Source organism: Procambarus clarkii, chromosome 21, assembly GCF_040958095.1.
Source record: "Procambarus clarkii isolate CNS0578487 chromosome 21, FALCON_Pclarkii_2.0, whole genome shotgun sequence".
In the NCBI taxonomy this organism is placed as follows: Eukaryota; Metazoa; Arthropoda; class Malacostraca; order Decapoda; family Cambaridae; genus Procambarus; species Procambarus clarkii.
In genome coordinates, this window is record NC_091170.1 from 32,858,877 (window position 1) to 32,879,866 (window position 20,990).

A 20,990-nucleotide genomic window follows, 5' to 3' on the forward strand; every position below is an offset into this window, starting at 1 on the left:
GACACAAAAGATTATTGATGTGTGTATTTGTGTTGGTGATTAAATATGTGTGTATTTGTGTAGGTGATTAAATATTTATGTGTATGTATATATGTATACGTATATATATATGTACATGTATGTATGAGAATGTGTACATATATATATATATATATATATATATATATATATATATATATATATATATATATATATATATATATATATATATTATATATATATATATATTATATATATATATATTATATATATATATTATATATATATATATATATATATATATATATATATATATATATATATATATATATGTCGTACCTAGTAGCCAGAACTCACTTTTTGGTCTACTATTCAAGGCCCGATTTGCCTAATAAGCCAAGTTTTCATGAATTAATTGTTTTTCGACTACCTAACCTACCTAACCTAACCTAACCTAACTTTTTCGGCTACCTAACCAAACCTAACCTATAAAGATAGGTTAGGTTAGGTTAGGTAGGGTTGGTTAGGTTCGGTCATATATCTACGTTAATTTTAACTCCAATAAAAAAAAATTGACCTCATACATAATGAAATGGGTAGCTTTATCATTTCATAAGAAAAAAATTAGAAAAAATATATTAATTCAGGAAAACTTGGCTTATTAGGCAAATCGGGCCTTGAATAGTAGGCCAAAAAGTGAGTTCTGGCTACTAGGTACGACATATATATATATATATATATATATATATATATATATATATTATATATATATATATATTATATATATATATATTATATATATATATTATATATATATATATATATATATATATATATATATATATATATATATATATAATATTAATAATTTTGTAACTAGCGTCCAAAAAATTATTTGCTTAGCTAAACGAACTAGAGGGTTCAGTTCCTGAACGGATTATGTGCCTCTGTAATCCTTTACACCACCGCCCACGGGATGGGTATGGGGTGCATAATAAAGAAAGAAATTGAATAAGATGAGCTGTGAAACACCGTCCGCCTTATGGTCAGACAATGAATAGGCCTATGAAAGGCCCAAGAGCCTTTCTTGGGCTAAAGCAAACCCTCCTACCCGGGATTCGAACACGAAACCATCCAGTTATGAGAAACAAGGGGAAAGTTTTATATACACAGGGAAATTGTTCACTGCGCTGTACAAATATTTAGTTCTCACTGCATTCTTCCTCAGTTTTCTGTTGTTTTATTAACTCTACCCCAGTCTTAATCATCCCTCCTTACTTTGGACTGGAGTAAGGACTTACTCAGGCTTTACTCCAGTCTTCCTCAGTCTTTAGTCTTACACTCACACTCCATAGACTTTTTCCTCTCGTCTTAATCTCCATGCCCCAGACTTCATGTCAGACGTTCAGTCTTAACCAGTCTTTATACTTCATACTCCAGACTTCCTGTTAGAAGTCCAGTTTGAATCAGTTTTTACCCGTCATCCTCTGTTCCTATCTCAGTCCTCCCTCCAACCTTCTTTACTCTTGACAAGAGATGGGTTTAGAGAACCCAGGCGCCGTCTGTGCCCGCCAGCGGGATCAAGATCACGCCGCCAGAAGGGTTTTTATGTCTCAAGCTCACTCAACACGATAGCCTCGTCACTGGCGTTGACGATTCATCAGTATTGCAACAAATTCACTCCCAGTGGAGTATTCCTAGCTTACTATACAGATAAAGATAGAAAGTAATACATGTTTATAAAAAATTCCTAAACATGTGTCCACGCGCTAGTGTCCCGAGCCAAGCTGGAAATTTTTTAGTGTCTGACCAAGGTCGGCCAGTGCAAGCTGGTACTGGATCTTTGTGCCTGTACTGGATCCTTACTCACTCTCTCGTTTCTTACACATATGTCCGCCTGTGTTATTTGTTTATAAATTATTTTCAAAGACTATACCACAAAATCTGTGTTACAAAGCAACTGTGCTTTAACTGTGCAAGGTGCTTTACATCACTAGTGTGGAGCGGACCAGTCATGCAGCGCCCAGGGATATGGGTGGTGTTGTGCCCATTTGTATTTATTGAATTTCAAAACATTTAACAATTGGCGACGCAAACTTTTATGGAGCAGAAATTATACTCGTTCAGGTTTTGTTGATAGCTCGATAAGTTCACCTTCCCTTTCAATGCGCATCTGAAAACGTTAAATTAGCAAAGCTGTTCACAGGTGATCTGTTCGGAACTGCTGTAGTGTACACTGAAAAAAAAAAAATCATCACACACACACACACACTTCAGATTACAAAAAAATACAATGGCGTGATACGGCGTTCCACCCCAAATCGGTGCCCAACTAAAGAAATAAGGGTGTGAACACCATTACCAGCAGGCCAGAGTGTAAGCGAAATTATCGTAAAATCCTTGGGCACCAGTTCGGGCCTCCAGAACCTACCTCCCAGTGAGGGAGGGAGGGAACTATCAGAGCAAAGCGCCAAGCCATTACGACTATATAGCACTGGGAAGGGGTCAGGATAAGAATTTGGGATTGGACGGGGGGAAGGAATGGTGCCAACCTCTTGGACCGTAATAGACAGTCGGGGAAACTTCCTAGTGAATTCGGTAGTTCTGGGTTGATAGGCTTCAAAAGGCAGATGTCTGAGAATCTCCTGAACGCCGGTTCAAGTCACCTCACTGCCATAAAATGATTTTCTTATTGATATATGAGCCCTCACCTGCTCGCTTCGCAAGTGAAAACGATTGGGGTTCAATGCTGAACAGTGTGTGATGAAGGGGCAGGGGTATCGAACTTTTACATTTTCGCACCTGTTCACAGGATGGCTATATGTGGGTGCATAAGAAATGAACTGAACTAAACAAAACAAAAGTGTTCAGACAGCAGTAATTGAGGAGCAGGATATAAACCAATATATCGGATTGTGTTCTAGAGACATCAATAGTTCTTTACTAACATAACCGGTTCCGGTCCCTGTCCTAATTAAGGACTAAATCCCAATTTAAAGAAAGATATATATATATATATATATATATATATATATATATATATATATATATATATATATATATATATATATATATATATATATATATATAATATATATATTATATATAATATGACAGTATCAGACCACGGAGGAAGAATTGAAACAGGAATTTCCTTAAGTACTTTCGTATTTAATAATACATCTTTTCACCCTTCTGAAGATGTATTATTAAATACGAAAGTACTTTAGGAAATTCCTGTTTCAATTCTTCCTCCGTGGTCAGACACTCATTTTTCATCACATTAATTTTCCTGAATTACTCACATTATATATATGGTATATATATAACTATATATATATATATATATATATATATATATATATATATATATATATATATATATATATATATATATATATATATATATGGCAATGCTGTTAAAGAACAGACGGATAGGTTACTAAATAAGATACTCAAGTGAAATACAAAACTATGACACGAATACTCACAAATAATGTTTAGAGGGAACGAGAAGTATAATTAATGTCCAGTGTAGGTTTGGGAGCGCGGCTCGGCTACTCGTCCACACACAGCAGAGGCAGAAGGTATACTGAGCGAGGACTGCTGAGGGTAGTAAAAGAATGCCGTGCACGTGTGTGTGTGTGTGTGTGTGTGTTGGAGTTGGGGGGGGGGGCACAAGATGGGCTAGTGAACGGATGGGGGGAGGGCTCCGCAACCTGTTAAATCTTACCTCTCTCTCTCTGTCGACACCTGTTGTTTCCATCGCAATTTCTGATTATTTTCCCTTCTGTATTTTTAAGTCAAATGTTGAAGTATCTCCATTCCTGTTATAACTCCCCATCCCTGGTGTTACTCTCCTCATCCCTGGTGTTACTCTCCTCATCCCTGGTGTTGTAACAGCTGAAGCTGTTTTAGATAGGTGATTGTAAGGAAAGCAGTGGGATACGCCCTTGTACAAAATTTGCCGTTTTTATTATTATTATTATTTTCTACCACAGACGTGGCCACACATTTACAATGCTAACTAGAATACATACATTTTCTTCTATCCTCCATGGACAGGGTGAGAGATTTGTCAAACATACAGTTCAGAGTTTTATTGAACAACCACAGAAGGTGATCGTAGTGCTTTTAAAATGTTAGGCTAAGCTTCATACGTAAATACATAGATACACAGATTTATGAATGCACTAATGTGAATTTATTATGGTGATATGTAATTCTGATCAGCTTTATACTTTATACACATACACATACATGCATGCATACATACATACATACATACATACATACATACATACATACATACATACATACACATATATTTGTCTCTTTTACTCTGACAGGGTGAGATAGCTGACAGAGAAACTAGTGTGCAATTAAGAACTTAACCACTGAAGGTGATTAAGATGCTTTTACAAGCTCAGGTTATATAGTTACATTACATGGTTAATCTAGGGTACAAGTCCAATATATCATCAAGTTTTCCAGTACTCATATAGCAGTTACAGAGTTCAGCATAACTCAGCCCAGGAGGGCGAAGTCAGTCAATATGGGACATTCGACAATATAATGTTCAAGTGAGTGCATGTTTTCTCTTTCACAAAGTTGACACATTGTGTACTCGACATTTGGGTTTTGCTAAAGCTGCCAGATACGTCTATATCCCAGGCGTATTCTGGCAACTATGACATCACATTGCCGGGTTCTTGCTCTATTAGTCTCATATATGAATGTCTCCTCACGATATCTATCATAATATTTAATGCTGCAACTTTCAGGTCTTTGTGAATTTGTTAGGTCGGTGAGATCTTCATTAGATATTTGTTTAAGTATTCTCTTTGTCACTGTTAGTGAAACACCCATATCAATTTCTACTATTGGTTTTCTACTGGCTATCTTTGCAAGCATATCAACAGTGTCATGCCTTGAGATGCCAAAGTGGAAGTGTAGTCGGCTTGGAAAATCTTGAAAAGGTTAATCCCGGGAGATTAGAACGAGGGGTGGAAGCACGATCGCCAGCTCCTCTTTGTATTATAAGTATCATTTTTGAGAAATTCTTGTATTAAAGTAACTGTAATTAATAATCCCTGTTGTCAAGCATGTAGATTTATTTAACGTCATTTAGGAGTAAAGAATCAAAAGCTCCTCTTTAGTCAAAGGCAGATGACGGGCGTGGATTTGGCACCACCAGCTTGGTCAGGTCACCAGGAGTCGCCTCTACCCTCTCTCTACCCTCAAAGATTCCATCTTGGATATTCAGTAATGTAGAGGAATTTAAGTCTTTCATTTAATATTGTATTTATTAATTTTAACAACTAATTTGGGTTGAGCATGTATGTTAAGTTACACGTATGTAAAGTCAAGATCAGGGTCCGTATACTTGCACAAAGAAAGTAATGTCAGTAGTGAGGGTACTAGTTCGTCGAGCAGCGTACTCGACCCGATCTGGGTCAAGGGGTCACCAGAACCCTCCATTTTCATTAACTCTCAAAGCACAAAATTCAGATCACTAGCCAATATTGTAATTGGATATCGTTTTTTCAAAGTTGCTTAACAGTGTTACCATTAGTTTCAATAAGAATTTAACCATCTGGGTTGGCTAGTAAAAAACATTAGTCTGATCAATTAACCCTGCCCTGTAATTGATAACTAGGCGGAGGAATACTAGGACAGTTCTCTCGGCTTGAGAAAGGAGTAGAAAACGGCAGTGTGGTTTTGAGGAGCAGAGAGGTCACGACCTCTCCTCTCCGTAGGGTGCAGTCGCACCTCCACAGATCTCCAGTATCAGCTCTTGATACTGGTAATGGCTCCAAAGGGCCACCACTTACGGGCTATTCATGCCCGTGCCACCTTTTGGGTGGCTTAATCTTAATCAATCAATCATTGAGGAGCAGCTCGGGAAGGTCAACCATTCTCACCTCCAGAAACCAGAAACACCAGCAGCTGGTCTTCTTAGATTAAGGTAAAAGTTGCTGTGAAGTTTAGTAGAGTAAATGCACCATCCGTGCCTCAGTAGGAAAATAGGTCATTTAGGGAGTGATTTTTATTAGTTACTTTTTATAGTTTTGTTAATAAACGTTGTTTAAGAATATTTAGTATCTCGTGAGTTTTTCCATTATTACATTTATATATGATAGTCTATACAGTGATTGTCTATGAGCTACAGTGTCCCCATCCCTGGTGAAACTCTCCCCATCCCTGGTGAAACTTGGGATAGTCATAACATTGCGATTAACAAAATAGTTCTGGTGACAGTGTACATCAGCAGGTGGTGCACACTCCAGAGGGATATGGTAGCCTAGCCTAAGCCTAGCAGTGGTTAAGTCTAATAAGTATGCTAGCTTTACTGGATGATCCATAGATGTGGTTCTTCCTGCGTATTAGAACAATGATATATTTGTTCCCTACTACAGACGTGGCCAAACATTTACAATGCTAATCAGCATATATACATTTTCTTCTGACCTCCATGGACAGGGTTAGAGATCTGTTAAACATATAGTTCAGGGATTTATTGAACAATCAACCACAGAAAGTGATTGTAGTGCTTTTAAAATGCTAAGTTAACCCAATAAAATCGGCAGACTTCTAGATGTTACTACTGCTCGGCTTAGACTCGGTTACAAGTATCTCTGGGAATTCTCATTATCTGCTGATGTAGACCTGACCAAATGTAAACTGTCAACAAAATTATTCGCACACCTTCCGTCACTATGTGATGGAGTGCGAAAAGATACGTGAATTCAGAAACAATTCTATAACCAATGTTCCAACGATGTGTAAAGATTTCATTCAAAATGATCTGCTACCAGAGATTTTAGCCAAATATCCCCAGTTTGCTAACTGTAGGTAGTAACTAAGTGACTAACCTATCCACCGCTGCCCACTGGATGGGGGGCGGTGTGCAGGACAAGCATATCAATTGTGACACTAACTCTCCACATATGTCAGTTGCTTAATTTAGAAACTGTATTTGTGGTCGATCTCGAACCCATTGATGATGTGGCGACTTATATTGAATTTTGTAACTAGCTCATCAAAACTGTAACTTGCTTAGCTAAATGAACTGTGGGGTTCAGTCCCTGAGCCCATTATGTGCCTCTGTAACCCTTTCCACTACCGCCCACAAGATGGGTATGTGGTGCATAATAAATGAGCTAAACTTAAAAAAAACTATTCAGTGTCAATCTAAGTTTTCCTATTATTTAATATCGCGCCAACTTCAATTAGTGTTCAGCATTTCCAAAGTTGGCACCAGAATCGATATTGAACATTAAAGTTTCGATTATTCATATGATTAAAACTAGACAAATATTGTATTTAAAACGTGTGAAAACTTTAAATTCTCCCCAGTTGAGTATCCCATAGAATTTTATATTAAAGAAAACCTTGACATGAACTTATCAAAGAAAGCGAGTTTACAGTTTGTCTCGATAAAATATTTTCATGGGCGCACAAATTCAGTGAGTACAAATACACAAATCACAATACAGTACAAGAATCCCAGGTTAATATAGTAAGCACAGCATATAAGTGTTACACTCTTGGGGCAAAATTCTTGTGCCTCCTAAGTATTCTGTCTATCATACCATTATCACACATCCAAACAATTTGATGAGGTACATTACTTATTTCCTTATTTCTATAGTTATCAATACGTTGACACTAATACATAATGTTCTAAGGTGTGGGCGTGCGGCATACTACATAATTTACTCCTTATCTTTTTCACTGACCAACACCGAATTGCCAGATATATTTATAACCTAATCTTAATCTCATGTAAATTGAATCCTTCCAAGTAGACTTTCCTCTACCATAGGTGAAGGACGAATTTGTATTATTGAATAATTCTTCCCATCCACTAGACAGTGTGACATTGTAACTGCCAGAATTTGGCTGGGATATCGATATCTATGGCAGGTGATGAATCCCCCAAATGGGGAACAATCCAATTGTAAACTGTGAGAACGAGAGCTGAGACATACTCTCCAACACTATCTGCGATTGCCCTGTTGTAAGCGACTTTAGACCAAATGGTATTAGGTACTGTAGTTTGAGCTCTGAACTTGTAGTATACAAGCACACACTCAAGAATTTTGGAAGATACTCTTGTGCTGTACCCAGATTTTGCTAGTGGAGGCTAATATATCAGTCTTACATTTCATGTTCTCTCCTGATTTTTTTTAGTCAGTTTTGTTTTTGTATTGAGGCTGGTATTTTCTCCCCCGATTCCATGTATGACTAATCATCCTGTGAGATAGGAATATTAAATGAACTTGTAGCTAGTTTTTTATCTACACTGGAATCATTCATATAGAATAGGGTAGCAAGCAGTACATTGCTGTATATACCCAAGCTTGTTAAAGATGTAATATAATTTAAATATACAAGTGTACTAAATACAGTTTAGGACAAAGGTTTACTTACAAGTTTACCAGTAAAATATTATTAGAACCTTAATAAGCCTTCACAACATGGCAAACCCCCATGTCAATTCCTCAAAATTCTCAAATGACAGGGTAGACAAGGAGGTATTTAAAGCTGAGTGAGTACCCAAATAAACCACAGACATTGAAAGAACCTTTTTAGTGTCGGTAGTTAATAAATGGAATGCACTAGGAAGTGATGTGGTGGAGGTTGACTCCACAGTTTCAAATGTAGCTATGTGGCTCGAGAATCTATACACCAGTAGATTGACGGGACCAAAGAGCCAAAACTCAACTAGGGAAGTACAACTAGACGAGCATCTAGATAACTATGTAAGTAGTTTAACTAGGGATGGGGAGGGAACTATCAGGAGAGAGCAACAAGCCATTACGACTATAGTTCTTTGAAAGAATCTGGATATGGATTTAGGATGGGACGTGGGGTGTAGTGGTGCCCAGCCACCTACACCAGGGTTTCCCTCATTTCAGAGATGGGAGCCAGCTAGGCTTAGGAAGTCCATTAACCAGCGATTTCAACCCTTTACCGTGACCTCACCCCTAAAGTTTTTTCCGTATATTGTATTTAGGAAACATTTTTCAACACTTGTACACTATACAAGTTATCTTCCGTGATAGTACTGCTAGTACAACTTTAACAAAATTAAACCAAAACACTTATTTGTCTAGTTCAGTTTGTATCAAGACTTAAAGGCTTTCGTAACTTCATCCCATCAGGCTGTTTTTCCAGATTCTAACAATTTGTAAAATTTTGGGTGGCATTCCTGACCCAAACAGTAATGTAGGCAAGATGTCTTTACTCCATGCCTGTGGCAGAGGTTTAATTTATCTTCCTCCAAAACCAATTACTATTGGTTTTGGTCATTTCTACACTAAGTTACTATTTTAACGCCAAGATTGGAGTACTTGCCACCACCATTTCACCAATCTCTCAGCACTAAACTATGCACTATCACACGCAACTTTAAAAGGCGGTGTAGAAGTCACAATAAGGTAGTTTAAAAAAATGCGTTCATAAACCGATAAATAAAACTTAATTATCTAGACATTAAATTTCCTAGTTCAATTTTTTTAAATTAATGCTCGAAAGTGATGGTGGCTTTGCAAGAATGTGAAAACAATATGTACAGAATTAACAAACCCATTGTACCTTTTAAATAAATTATAAATTCAAATATTTTTAATTAGTTTATTAGTGGTGACAATTATTTTCAATAGCAGGTCCCTTATCCATGTAAAATTAAATGAAACATTTTATAATCATTAATACTCAAATCTTAACATACTGAATTAAAAGTAAATGAAAAACAATTGGGATCTTGGTTTTTATTAGCGAAGGTCAAAACAATTTAGTTTTGGTATAGCATTGCTTAATTGTTTCAATGATCCAGTTGTCAGGAGGCTCTGAAACAAGAAAAACTATATTTAGTTACAGCAATCAAACTTTTAAAGTCCAAAACATATTTATGGTTATAAATGGTACTCAAAATCCCGAATGAATTAGAGGGACATATCCCGCAAATTAGAAACCTGTCATATGAAGAAAGAATAACAAGCTTTATGTACATTCTCTGGAAACAAAGAATTAGGGGTGACATATACATGTACAAGGGGATGAATGGACAGAGGATATTAATAGGAAATTAAAAGTATTAATAAAACAAAACATTGGGTATAAATTGGACAAGTTTAGATTTAGGAAAGACCTGGGTAAAAAAATGCCATTCACCCTTGTGTGAAATGAACATTCCATTCATCTGGACTATTTGTCTAACCGTGTACCACACCCATGTGAGGCTGTAGATCTATCGACTGGGATATGAGCAATCTTCAAAGTGAAAGTTTCCAGAATTGGTATCCAGCTGCCAAACTGGAATTTTCAACTCTTTCCCCTGACTACTACTGAAGCCCAGAGGGATTACCGACCCACATCATAAATGTATATGATGCGACTCTGTAATTCCTATGTTTTAGTAGTGGTAGGGTGGGGGTGGTGAAAATTCCAGTTTGACAGCAGGATGTCAATTCTGGAAACTCCTTTTTAAGATTGCTCATACCCTAGTCGATAGAGCTACAGCCTCATACATGGGGTCCACGGTTCGAGACCCCATATAGTCCAGGTGACGAACCTGGGTAAATACTTCGTTTGGTAACAGGATTGTCAATTTGTGGAACCACTTACCGCATAACATAATAGTAGGAGGTTCCCTCGATTGTTTCAAGTGCAAGTTAAGACATATGAATGAAATTGGGCGAATATAAATAGGAGCCGCCTCGTATGGGCCAATAGACCTTCTGCAGTTACCTTCATTCTTATCTTCTAGTACAATGCCTAATGGGCCATTCTAACATCACCCAATATAAGGTGCAATGTTTCATTAGCTTTTAAATAAGAAAACTGAATCACACATTAAGAAGGCATCTATACTCACTTGAAATTTTAATGTTACTATAAAAGTTGGCTCATAGTTTCTCCTCTTCTAGACCATACTTTGGGAAATAGAAGACAGGCCGCTCCTCACCATCGATATCCTTGTAGTCTCCAATTGCCACCATACCTTCAGGATTCATAGACTCTCCTGTGAAGAACTGAAGATCCTTGAACTTCTTTAGTATATCATTTAGAGGCTTTTGGATTGCAACAAGCTTATCTGCCCCAGGAGTGCCTTCAAGCTTTCCCTTCAACCTAAAAAATATTAAAACAAGAATTATGTAAATATGTAGAGAATCAGAATTAACATGGCATGGAAATGTTGTGTAAGAAAACACTTTGGATGCCAATTCCCAAAAATCGTTAGATTAGGGTGCCCAGATTGCTTTATTGCCATTCACAAGTATATATTATTAGCTATATTTTCAGCTTTGGAGGAGTCTTAAGTATTTACATTTGTATAAATTTAAAAAAATTACAAAAAGAACTCCAAACTATTTAAATCTTGTTATGCTTTCATAATATAAGTCATTGACAGTACTGTATATACAAAGATATAATGAAAATGGTTAGTGTTAACAACATTCTGATGTTAAAAGAGATTTTGAATAAACTTAGGAAAATTCAATATTATCCTCAATACAATTCATGAAAACTGTCTGGCCTTTTCAATGAAACGAAGAAATTAACCTAGCAGTAAATTTGTTACTATTTAATAAAAGGTTTAATTTTAATATCCATGCTTATGCTTTAAAATGGTAAATATAAAAAACTAATCTGAAAACCGTATTGAAGAAAACTTCCCCCCCCCCCCCAACCTTCCTCAAGGATACATTAGATTGGCATCTTGGTGGACTTGCAGGTCCATTCTAATCTTGTTGCAACACTTGCAAAAGTCGGAGGCAAGAGATCCAGCAATGCTCCAAGAACCACAAATGTAAATTAATCACACATTCAAGAAGTACGAAGACAATTCATCAGGACAATGGGGCAAAATGCCTTAACCACTGCACTGCGCAACACCTTGAGGTTTTCAACGGGTGGTGCGCAACGCACCTTGGGGATCTTTTAGGTAAAGCTTATCATTCAAAACTCCCACGGCTACACAGGGTTCACATCAGCTTCAGGGCTCTTAAACAGACGCCATTTAAAAAAAAAAATCGTGGCCAACATTCCCAGATGTGACAGCCTCAGTAACGAGTGAGCAACCAAGGATGGCACGCAGAATCAGCTAACAGCATTGCTGTTCAGCTTGTGACTACAGCATCACCTAATAGTGTCAAATTATATATAACTGGTAATAGTCAGGATAGTATTACAGAAGAGTGACTGTGATGAAGACTGTACAATGTTCAGATATCAGTGAATCGGTGCTGTTCAAGATGTTCACAGCGCTAGCCACAGTACTGCCAATATTTTGCCCATCTAAGAATCTTCAAACTACTTCCATGTGGTAAATTATTAATTTACAGGATTTAGTGACCTAGATTCTGATAATAGGTTTGTGGTGATAATACTGTGTGTAATATGGTGGGAAGATTAATTTTGGCAAGAAGGGAGGGAGATAGCTATCATCTATAGTGTGGGGCAGCCTCTTGTTTGGACTCACCATACCAGCTTAAGTGTCTTGCTATGGTGAACACAAATGTAGATATATATATAATATGTATATATAGTGTAATAACTGCAACAGGAGTATGTTGGGAGGAGCCATTTTGGTGAGGGAGGTGGCGTCGTACTTTTAACATCTGCTGGCTGCTGTGACTCGTCATGTAGTGTATGGTGGCCATTGTGCTGTTTTGGACATCATACAAGTTTAGTTGTATAGTTAGTGAATAAAATGTGTAGATACGTATATATAACATGTGTAAATAGTGTAATAAAAACAGTATGGTGGGAGGAGGAGGAGGAATGTTGGCAAGGTGTTGGAGGAGGGAGGGAGGGCTGTCTAGGTGTGGCAGCTCATTTTCTGGGCTCACCATGCCAACTTAGTGGTTCGTTATGGTGAACACATGTAGATGGGCATATACAGTGTGTGTATAGTGTAATAACAGCAAAAACACTGATCATACATTATATACGTCACATACGAGCCCCATAATTTTGAGCTTAGCGATGTTCCCCACATTGAACTATATAAATTCCACAAGTTACACACTTTTAAACAATATTACAGCAAAAAACCATAGAAGAAATGAATGAGAAACATCAAGATTGTGAAAACATTATATTTGTGGCAACTGTCACCCCACGGGGTGGCAGGGCCGAGTGCTCCATCCCTAAGCGCCCATAATTTGCTCGACTTCCCAGCTCCATCCTGGTTAAAGTATGCCACAAAATATTTTTCAGTCCTGTGATCAGAGACTGCATTTTAATGTGAAAATTTATTTACAGCAGACCATACAGGTGTCATTTTAATGCAGAGCAGTGAGTGGTTAAGGTAGCTCCTCAATTACTGGAGTTTCCAAATGGGAAGACCTGCTTCAAGCCAGTCCCAAACCGATGTCGGTTTCCCAAATAGTTTGAGATAGTACAGAATTATCTCTGTGAATGCTGTCCGAGCATGCCATCGTTGAACTGCAGAGGGACAGAGCAAACGAGTTCAGAAAGGGGAAGAAATATTTATGGGAGATCTGTAGGAAAGGGTAGAAGTCCACAAGACAAGATTCATTTCAAACAAGTAAGGCAGGAAGACGAGCACCAGATATATTGGCTGAAAAGGGGCAAACTTAGTTTGTCCGTACCCAACACAATCTGCCATGGCAGAACAATGGAGACTACACTACCAGGTCTGCAGGTCACCAGGCCCATACATCAACCAATATGTTGACTAATAAAAAGGAGCTCCATCAAATGAGGGATTCTATTTTGCAAGTTCTCTGTAGTTCTACATGTTCAAATGATTGGTTGACCTGGTATACTTCATTACAACCAGAGTTGTAAAAACCATATGATCACAATTGGTATACGTGTAATTATAATGGATTTTTATAACGATTTGTGATAACTGCATTTGCAGCGTAAGCAGTGCAAATAACATGAATATTTTCCATATATCAAAGTATACTCTGCTACACACTAACAACATTCTTTAAAATAAAACAATAGTTCACCTGCATTATCCAATGAATCAATGCACAATTATAACCACACTCAGGTTTAAGCAAATTCAACCACTTTCAACTTGCTCCAAATGCAACATTGCCAAACCTCATGGCTTGGGTATGGTCCCAATAAACCAGCCAGACCAACTGGGCTGTGGTGGATATGTGGGCCACTCCAAGCGATAGCCTAGTGGACTAAGCTCTAAAGTCGAGCCTTGCCATGGGCAGGACTTTGGGTTCTGGGAATTCTACTCCCCATCAAGCAGGCATCATGTACAGGAAGTGAAATTCACAGCAAGGACAAGCCACTAGCTTTCCACAAGAGAACCAAGGGCTGTCCCGGTTTCTGAAGTCAGTTGGTATGTATTCAGCACGGATACCATTCCTTAAACATTCTTTTCTTCAAACTATTTCCATTTAGTCAGCATTTTTATTAACTCATAATATGCAGCTATCAATTTAGAAACATGTCCTTGGGAACACCACTTTCAAACTTAACTTATTTCTTAATGGGCAACAGGTTTCCTCGATATTCTATTAGTTGATTGCCTTTCCAAGACATTCCTGGTGTTTTGAAAGAACATGCGTAGGATGTCGACAAGATTGTGCAATATGCTGAAGGCATGGATGGGAGTCGAACTGTGAGAGCCAATGTAAACAATACCACATGTGCACCTCTAGGTGACCAATCCAAAAACTATTGGTCTACAGCATCTGCCCAGCCAAACTGAGTAGCTAACCAAGGAGGTATATTCATAATTTCCAAATAAATGACTGCAAACTATAACCCGAATACAAGGGGTAAAAATCATTGGTGAAAGCACTCTCATTGCCTGCAATATGTTATACTGTACTGTATTTATGAAGATTAAATGGAGGGCACCCAAGATAATTACGTCATACCATGAGAGTGTTTGCCATTTTATCAATAAAAATTATAAGATAAATTTCCTAGAGTTAATTCTACACAAGACAGCACATTTTGACAAACAAGAATACATTTTGTGCTCCTCTGGCTGCAAAATAAGGTTTTCCCCCCCCTTATCAAGAACTTTGGCAAAAGTATAAAATTACAATAAAAGTTTTCAGTGATAAATGAATGTCTTGGCAAGGAACCAATATGGCAAGGGTTCTTAATCTGGGGTCCATGAAAGTCAGTAAGTTATATTAAAGTACATTCATTGCATGCAAAATTGTGTTTATTTGCTAGTTTATTTCTCTAGGGAAGAGGGGAGTCCACAATAGCTTTCACCAGATTTCAAAGGGGTCCATGACTCAATAGGTTAAGAGCCAATGAATGTGGGAACTTAGGGAGGAAAGTGAACCTATGCACCGGCATTTACCATGTTGGGGACATTTCAAAGATGTTAATATTCTGTTCCCCCCCCCCAAAAAAAAAAATACCTGCCAGTTTTACCAGGAATTATGAAGATGTTCCAGTGCATCAAATGTTATCTATTTTGTGAAAAGGAAAAGCTAGTTCAACCAGAGTATCAAAGACATTCCATAAGAGCAGTAGTACATCGTACTGTTGCTCAGTGGAAACTAATGAAAAGTATACAAAATTAAGCAGTATTGTATCAGCTAGTTTGTAAATTAGTCACTCACTTTTTGAGGTAATCCTTCATGTAAACAAGATAATCCTTCTTGCTACCAAATCCAGTTTCCTGAAGACGCATGTAAAGTACAACGTCGATACCAGAAACTGCATTACTTTCAGTTCCCTCATCAACCTCTTCTGCTGAAGGGTTGGCACCATCTAATGCTATATTGTCATCGGACATAGTGATGCTCTTGCCTATCACCATATAGAAGGCATCCTCGATGACCTCATATTTGTAGGTGTCCGTGAACATTTCATCACCTGGAAAAAAGCAGTAGTACTGTAGTTAGCAATGTTATTTGAAACCAATTTTATTTACCAAATAAACAAGTCTTTAGAAATGCCGATAGTTTCACGAATATTTTGTACAGTTGCTGCATTCACATATACTATTTTAATATTCAAGATTTGTTCTTAATATTCATAGTACAGATTTTAATAATTATTAAAAATTAATTTATACTAATTTTACAGCTACAAGAGAAAATTTAGCCTTTATACAGTCTAGCAAGAATTTTAGGTACCGTTGTATATAGCAAAGCAGTAAAAGAGTAAAATAATTGTGCATTAGTGTTAATATTTTGCTGTACATATAAGAACAATCAAATAAAGTTATCATATGTTAAAGATTTGCTACTTGGAGCAAAATGTTCCAAGTAGCATGGGCTATGGTGAGCCCATAGTTTAAGTTATCACAATTAAGGGGGAACTTGTGGCAAATGTTAATTGACAAAGTTGACAAAATTCACAAAATGCCTTGTAAAATTAGTTTATGTATAAAGGTAGGTTTAAATAAATATAAAAATGTTTTATATTTGGTATGAACCCTTAGTTTTAGTATTTGGACTACAGCACAGTAATACTGTAGCAACTTGCTAGGAAATACACAGATTAGAAAATACTCCATTCCCAACCCTCCATCTTTATACCAAGATTCTTGCAGATTCAAGTTTCAGAATCAAAACTATGGAGAAATTTTATAGGCTAGTTATCTAATAAAATTAATTTAAGTGGAGTATTTAATACACAACTTGCATCGAATAGGTCATAAGACAAAGGTCAATTATACACAATTGTGAAAATGTGTCATCTTATTGTAAAAGCTTTAAGAATCATGTTTCCATATGCCCCCGACATTTAAAGAAATCCTTTTTTTTCTGTGGTCTATATGCATTATTGCAAACATTTCTAAATCGTTCAATTTCTAAATCCATCCCGAGGGTGGCTACTTTATGTAAACTTTCACATCAGTCCCAAAAACAGAACAGTCCTGCTAGTACAGTGCCCCACAGGCTAATTCAAATAGTGCATTGCCCCTTTGGCATGTACATGTCTTTAAACCCTTTAGTGTATCATTCCTTGTTCATAATCCTTAATTATATGCCCAACTGCAAATAACTACATTTAAATCATTTCCTGTTATGATTATGCGCTTATCCAAGGTAAGATTCCCTCATTGCCAGTTTCTCTAGCTTTCTAATTAGTCTTCTGCAACTATCAAAAAGCTCTGCTAAAAACAAGGTGCATAACAAGCCATTACCCTATCAAGTGCCTCAAATATGCCAAATAGAATTAAAGTAAAATCAAATATCGAAGTCAAATACGAGCAGCTCACAAAACCATGTGAATCATGTACAGATCAATAGCTCCAGATGGACACTAATGCCTCTTACAATTATTTCAACACATTTTCACCTAAAATGGTTAGACAATTTACCTCCTAATATCCAAATATTAAATAACTCAACAAGGCTTACTGTAATACATTATAAAACTAAACCCTTACACAAGTCAACTCTGCTGTATTGATACAGTATCCTCAAGTCCCATGACAGTAGAATACGAGTAATTACATAGCCACACACACACCACTTTCCAAACTTTCATCCAAGACTCTCTACTGCCCGTCAATTCTGCCAAATTGGGCCAGCGTGTACTGTAGGCCTTAGGCCTCCCCTGCCGTGGTAGTGGTGTCGAGGGTGGAGTCTTGGGGTCAAGGCCACAGCCGCCACCGGCTGCCAACAATGTTATATTTACACGTGTTTGTCTACAATACATTCCTTGCCTCCACTAACCCATCTTATTATTTTATTTTTTGTATTAATTTTTTTTTTAATTATAATGAACACTACCGTTGTAGCGAAAAGTAAAAATACAGCCAAATTTAACCATCACAACATCGTTTAGTATTCGTTAAAATTTTTCTATAATTATTAAGCATTATATATTCAATTTTATGCGGCCTACCAATTTTTAACAGTAACCAAGATGCTAGAAGTGAATAATCATCGCCAACCTCCCTGACAGCCCCAGACGTAAGGCAAGAGCTGTCATTCCAGCCCCTCCGAACTAAACACTTTAAAAAGTCCCTTTAAACCCAGGCGGGCGGCCACGGCCGGCCCCGCACGTCAACGTGCACACAACGAGGTCCATCTTACCGGTGACCAAGTCCTTGAAGACCTTCATGGTGGGCGGATGGAGGGCGGTGGAGACGGAGGAGCGAGGGCGGAGGTGAGCGGCTCGCTGGGGCAGAGCGCGGAAGGAGCGACCTTCTCGGGTCTTCCCACATCTTGTAAACAAACAAGTGACGCTTGCGCCGCGAACCGTCACCTCAGCCATTAAATCATTATTATTATTACCTTTTTTTCCCCCCCTCTCGAATGTTATGTACAGTAGAGAAGGTTGCGGGTAAGGTGTATAGATTGGAATCGATTTTTTGTTTTGTTTGTAAAGTATTTATTACGTGTTCAGTTTTATAGGTGGCTAATTAAATCATTACCTGTAGGTTTTTTTTCTTTTTTTTCTATCAGGTCATAAGTTGTTCTTATTATTGAGGCTTTTATGTACTATTGCTTATCTCTCCTCTTGTTTCTGTGTTTGCATTATATATTTATTTGAGTAGTTTGTTGCAGGTTTATTTACATGGATATCCAGTCGGTGGCAACTCGAAGCTATCTTGGTGACTCAATGCATTGTTGCATTTGCGCATTTAAACATGGTATCTCCCTCGCCTGTTATCTCTAGATATATAGATTATCTTTATGTTGTAAATGAAACATACATGCTCAAATTCTAAACGTCATTAGAAAAACAAGGAACGTATTAAGTAAGGTCTATTATCTGACAAGAATTATGAAGGTCGATATATTTGATCGTTCAGTAGTTTGATAGCATCACATGCTGCAATCTGATTAAATGTGTCAGCAGAACTATGCACAAACCTATTACGTCACTTTATGTAATTTAAGGTGAATAAATTACAGAAGTTAGGGATACTTCTATCACATGTACGCTCAAGAAATGTGCAAGTATTTTATTCAAACTGATGTACAGTGTAGATTTTTTTGTCAAATTTCGCAATTAAGTGGCTTACTGGAGGTATAGTGCCTGCTTGCACGTATGTGGTCCTAGCTCCCACCTCCTCCCACAGTAGCGTGGGTGTGTGAGGGGGTTGCATGATAATTAAGTTCTTTTTTGTGTTAACAAACTAAGGTATATAGAGCAAAATGCTGCTTCTTTATTCTGTATGGAGGATTACAGAGTGTAGATCGAAAACTGGCTATAAGTTCATCTAATATCTCCATCTCACAGGATGGTTAGTCATACATGGAATCAGGAGAGAACATAAAATCCGAGTCTAATCTACTAGCTTGCACTAGCAAACTCTGGGTAGAGCACAAGAATATCTTCCAATATCCGTGGGTGGATAAAATATCCAAAGGTATATTTGTATGAAATAGTCACAGAGCTCAAAGTACCTCATAACATTTGGTCTCAAATCATTGGTTACAGGACTATGTCAGATATTATGTTGGATAGTATGTCCTATCTCTTGTTCACATAGTTTACAATTGGGGGGGGGGAGGTATTCATTACCTCCAGCCACCTGAATTTACCTGAGAGCCACTAACACTAGTGACCTCAATGAGGACAGGAAGGCTTGTCGAAGGTCCCCCACATTTGTCTTGATCTTTTCCAGCTGTACTTTAAAAAGTTAACAGAGTATCCGCTTCGGTTGATAGGTCGGTCCATAGGTTAATAACCCTGTGGGTGAAAAGACATCTCCTGTTCTCAGTCCTCAGTCCTACATTGTGGCTTGTTGAGCTTGAAAATATTGTTCCTTGTTTGTGTTACATTCGACCTTTTGAAGACATTGTCCTGAAAATCTTCTAAATTGTTCAGTATTTTAAAAATTTCAATGAGGTCCGCCCTGTCATGGCTGGTTTGCAGTGTTGTTAACTCTGTGGCCCTCAACCGTTCCTGATACCAGAGTTGACTTAACTCTGGAATGATTTTTGTTGCCCGGTGTTGCACTTTCTTTAGAGCAGCTGTCCTAATGAAGACATGGTCTCCATGCTTGGATACGGTAATCCAAATGGGGGCGTACTAGAGATTTATACAATTGTATCACTACCTTCTTTTCCTTAAAGGCAAAGGTACGCTTGATTATTTCAAGGGTTTGGTTAGCTTGTTTGACTGCTGCTCCTTCCTGCTGTGCAACTTTCATTGAGTGGTGGAGTTTGATTCCAAGGTCCTTTTCTTTATCAATCTGCTGTAATGTAATGCTATTAATTTGGTAGTTGTGGCGTGGGTTGTTATGCCCCGCATGCAAGGACATTGATATCTATGGCACCTGCTATAGATATCAATACCCCAGCTTAATTCTGGCAATTACAATATCACACTGGCAGGGCTAGACGATTGATTGATTGATGAAGATTAAACCACCCAAGAGGTGGCACGGGCATGAATAGCCCGTATGGGCAAGTCCTCTGATACCCACTGCCTCTGTTCACCTAGCAGTGATTAGGAATCCGGGTGTTAGTCGAGTGTTGTGGGTGGCATCCTGGGGAGGTTATATCTTAATTTTAAATTAATATATATTCAATACTGTATATGAATATATGGGGAATACTCAAATGCTTCATATATCCCAAGTATACTCGAAATTCCCACAAACGCCGCAAGGCACAGCATGAGGGAAACAGCCGGAAGGCTACACACGAAATGCAAAGCAAAAAAACTAGAGCTGCAAGGCCACTGCAAAGAGTGGACTGGAAGGTCCCAGAGTCCAAAAAGGGTTCACGCCCAAAGTCGAAGAGTGGGTTCACGTCCAAACAAAGTAACTACTGTCTAGTGGATGTTTTGTGCTGCCCGTACATATACGTCTCAGTTCTAAGCATAGATACTAAGATACATAGATCTAAGCAAACTCTTTATATTCGTACTTTCTGGCCGTGTGAGTGTCAGTGACTGTTCTTCTGCAATCCCTAAGAAATAGTGCTGTTTTTACAACAGAGATTGTAATGCCTAGATCTAACTCAATTTCAGGTTTGTCAGATACAGCTTTAACTTCCTTGTCTGTGTCATCATGTTGAACAACACTAATGTGAGAGGGTGTCCATACAAATGGGACTCTG

At 37.8% G+C, this 20,990-nt stretch overlaps 2 protein-coding genes across 5 annotated transcripts in view; both read right to left on the reverse strand.

The window, feature by feature from the left end:
* Positions 1–3,589, reverse strand: part of LOC123760641 (15-hydroxyprostaglandin dehydrogenase [NAD(+)]) — a 34,515-nt gene extending 30,926 nt beyond the window's left edge. The window contains exon 1 of one of the 4 annotated variants that reach the window (XM_045746383.2): positions 3,471–3,589. The gene's annotated coding sequence lies outside the window, so the exon portion shown is untranslated. The remainder of the gene's footprint in view (positions 1–3,470) is intronic. The other 3 variants (XM_045746384.2, XM_045746385.2, XM_069328282.1) reach the window with 3 other exon arrangements.
* Positions 3,590–9,743: 6,154 nt separating this feature from the next.
* Positions 9,744–18,204, reverse strand: Tctp (translationally controlled tumor protein). The gene is made up of 4 exons (XM_045746382.2): positions 18,009–18,204; positions 15,576–15,831; positions 10,865–11,118; positions 9,744–9,836 (listed from the first exon to the last, which is right to left on the reverse strand). The coding sequence occupies exons 1-3, from the start codon at positions 18,187–18,189 to the stop codon at positions 10,896–10,898; spliced, it is 660 nt and encodes a 219-aa protein (XP_045602338.2). The 5' UTR covers positions 18,190–18,204; the 3' UTR covers positions 9,744–9,836; positions 10,865–10,895.
* Between the last annotated feature and the right edge of the window lie 2,786 nt (positions 18,205–20,990).

What these genes read in the sequence shown, in the direction of transcription:
- Tctp (XM_045746382.2), bottom strand. Translation starts at nt 18,189, where the DNA reads ATGGCTGAGGTGACGGTTCGCGGCGCAAGCGTCACTTGTTTGTTTACA. An exon ending in CTTCAAGGACTTGGTCACCG is followed by an intron (nt 15,832 to 18,008) that starts GTAAGATGGACC and finishes GCTTTTTTCCAG; the next exon opens with GTGATGAAATGTTCACGGAC. An exon ending in ATGAAGGATTACCTCAAAAA is followed by an intron (nt 11,119 to 15,575) that starts GTGAGTGACTAA and finishes AATATTTTTTAG; the next exon opens with GTTGAAGGGAAAGCTTGAAG.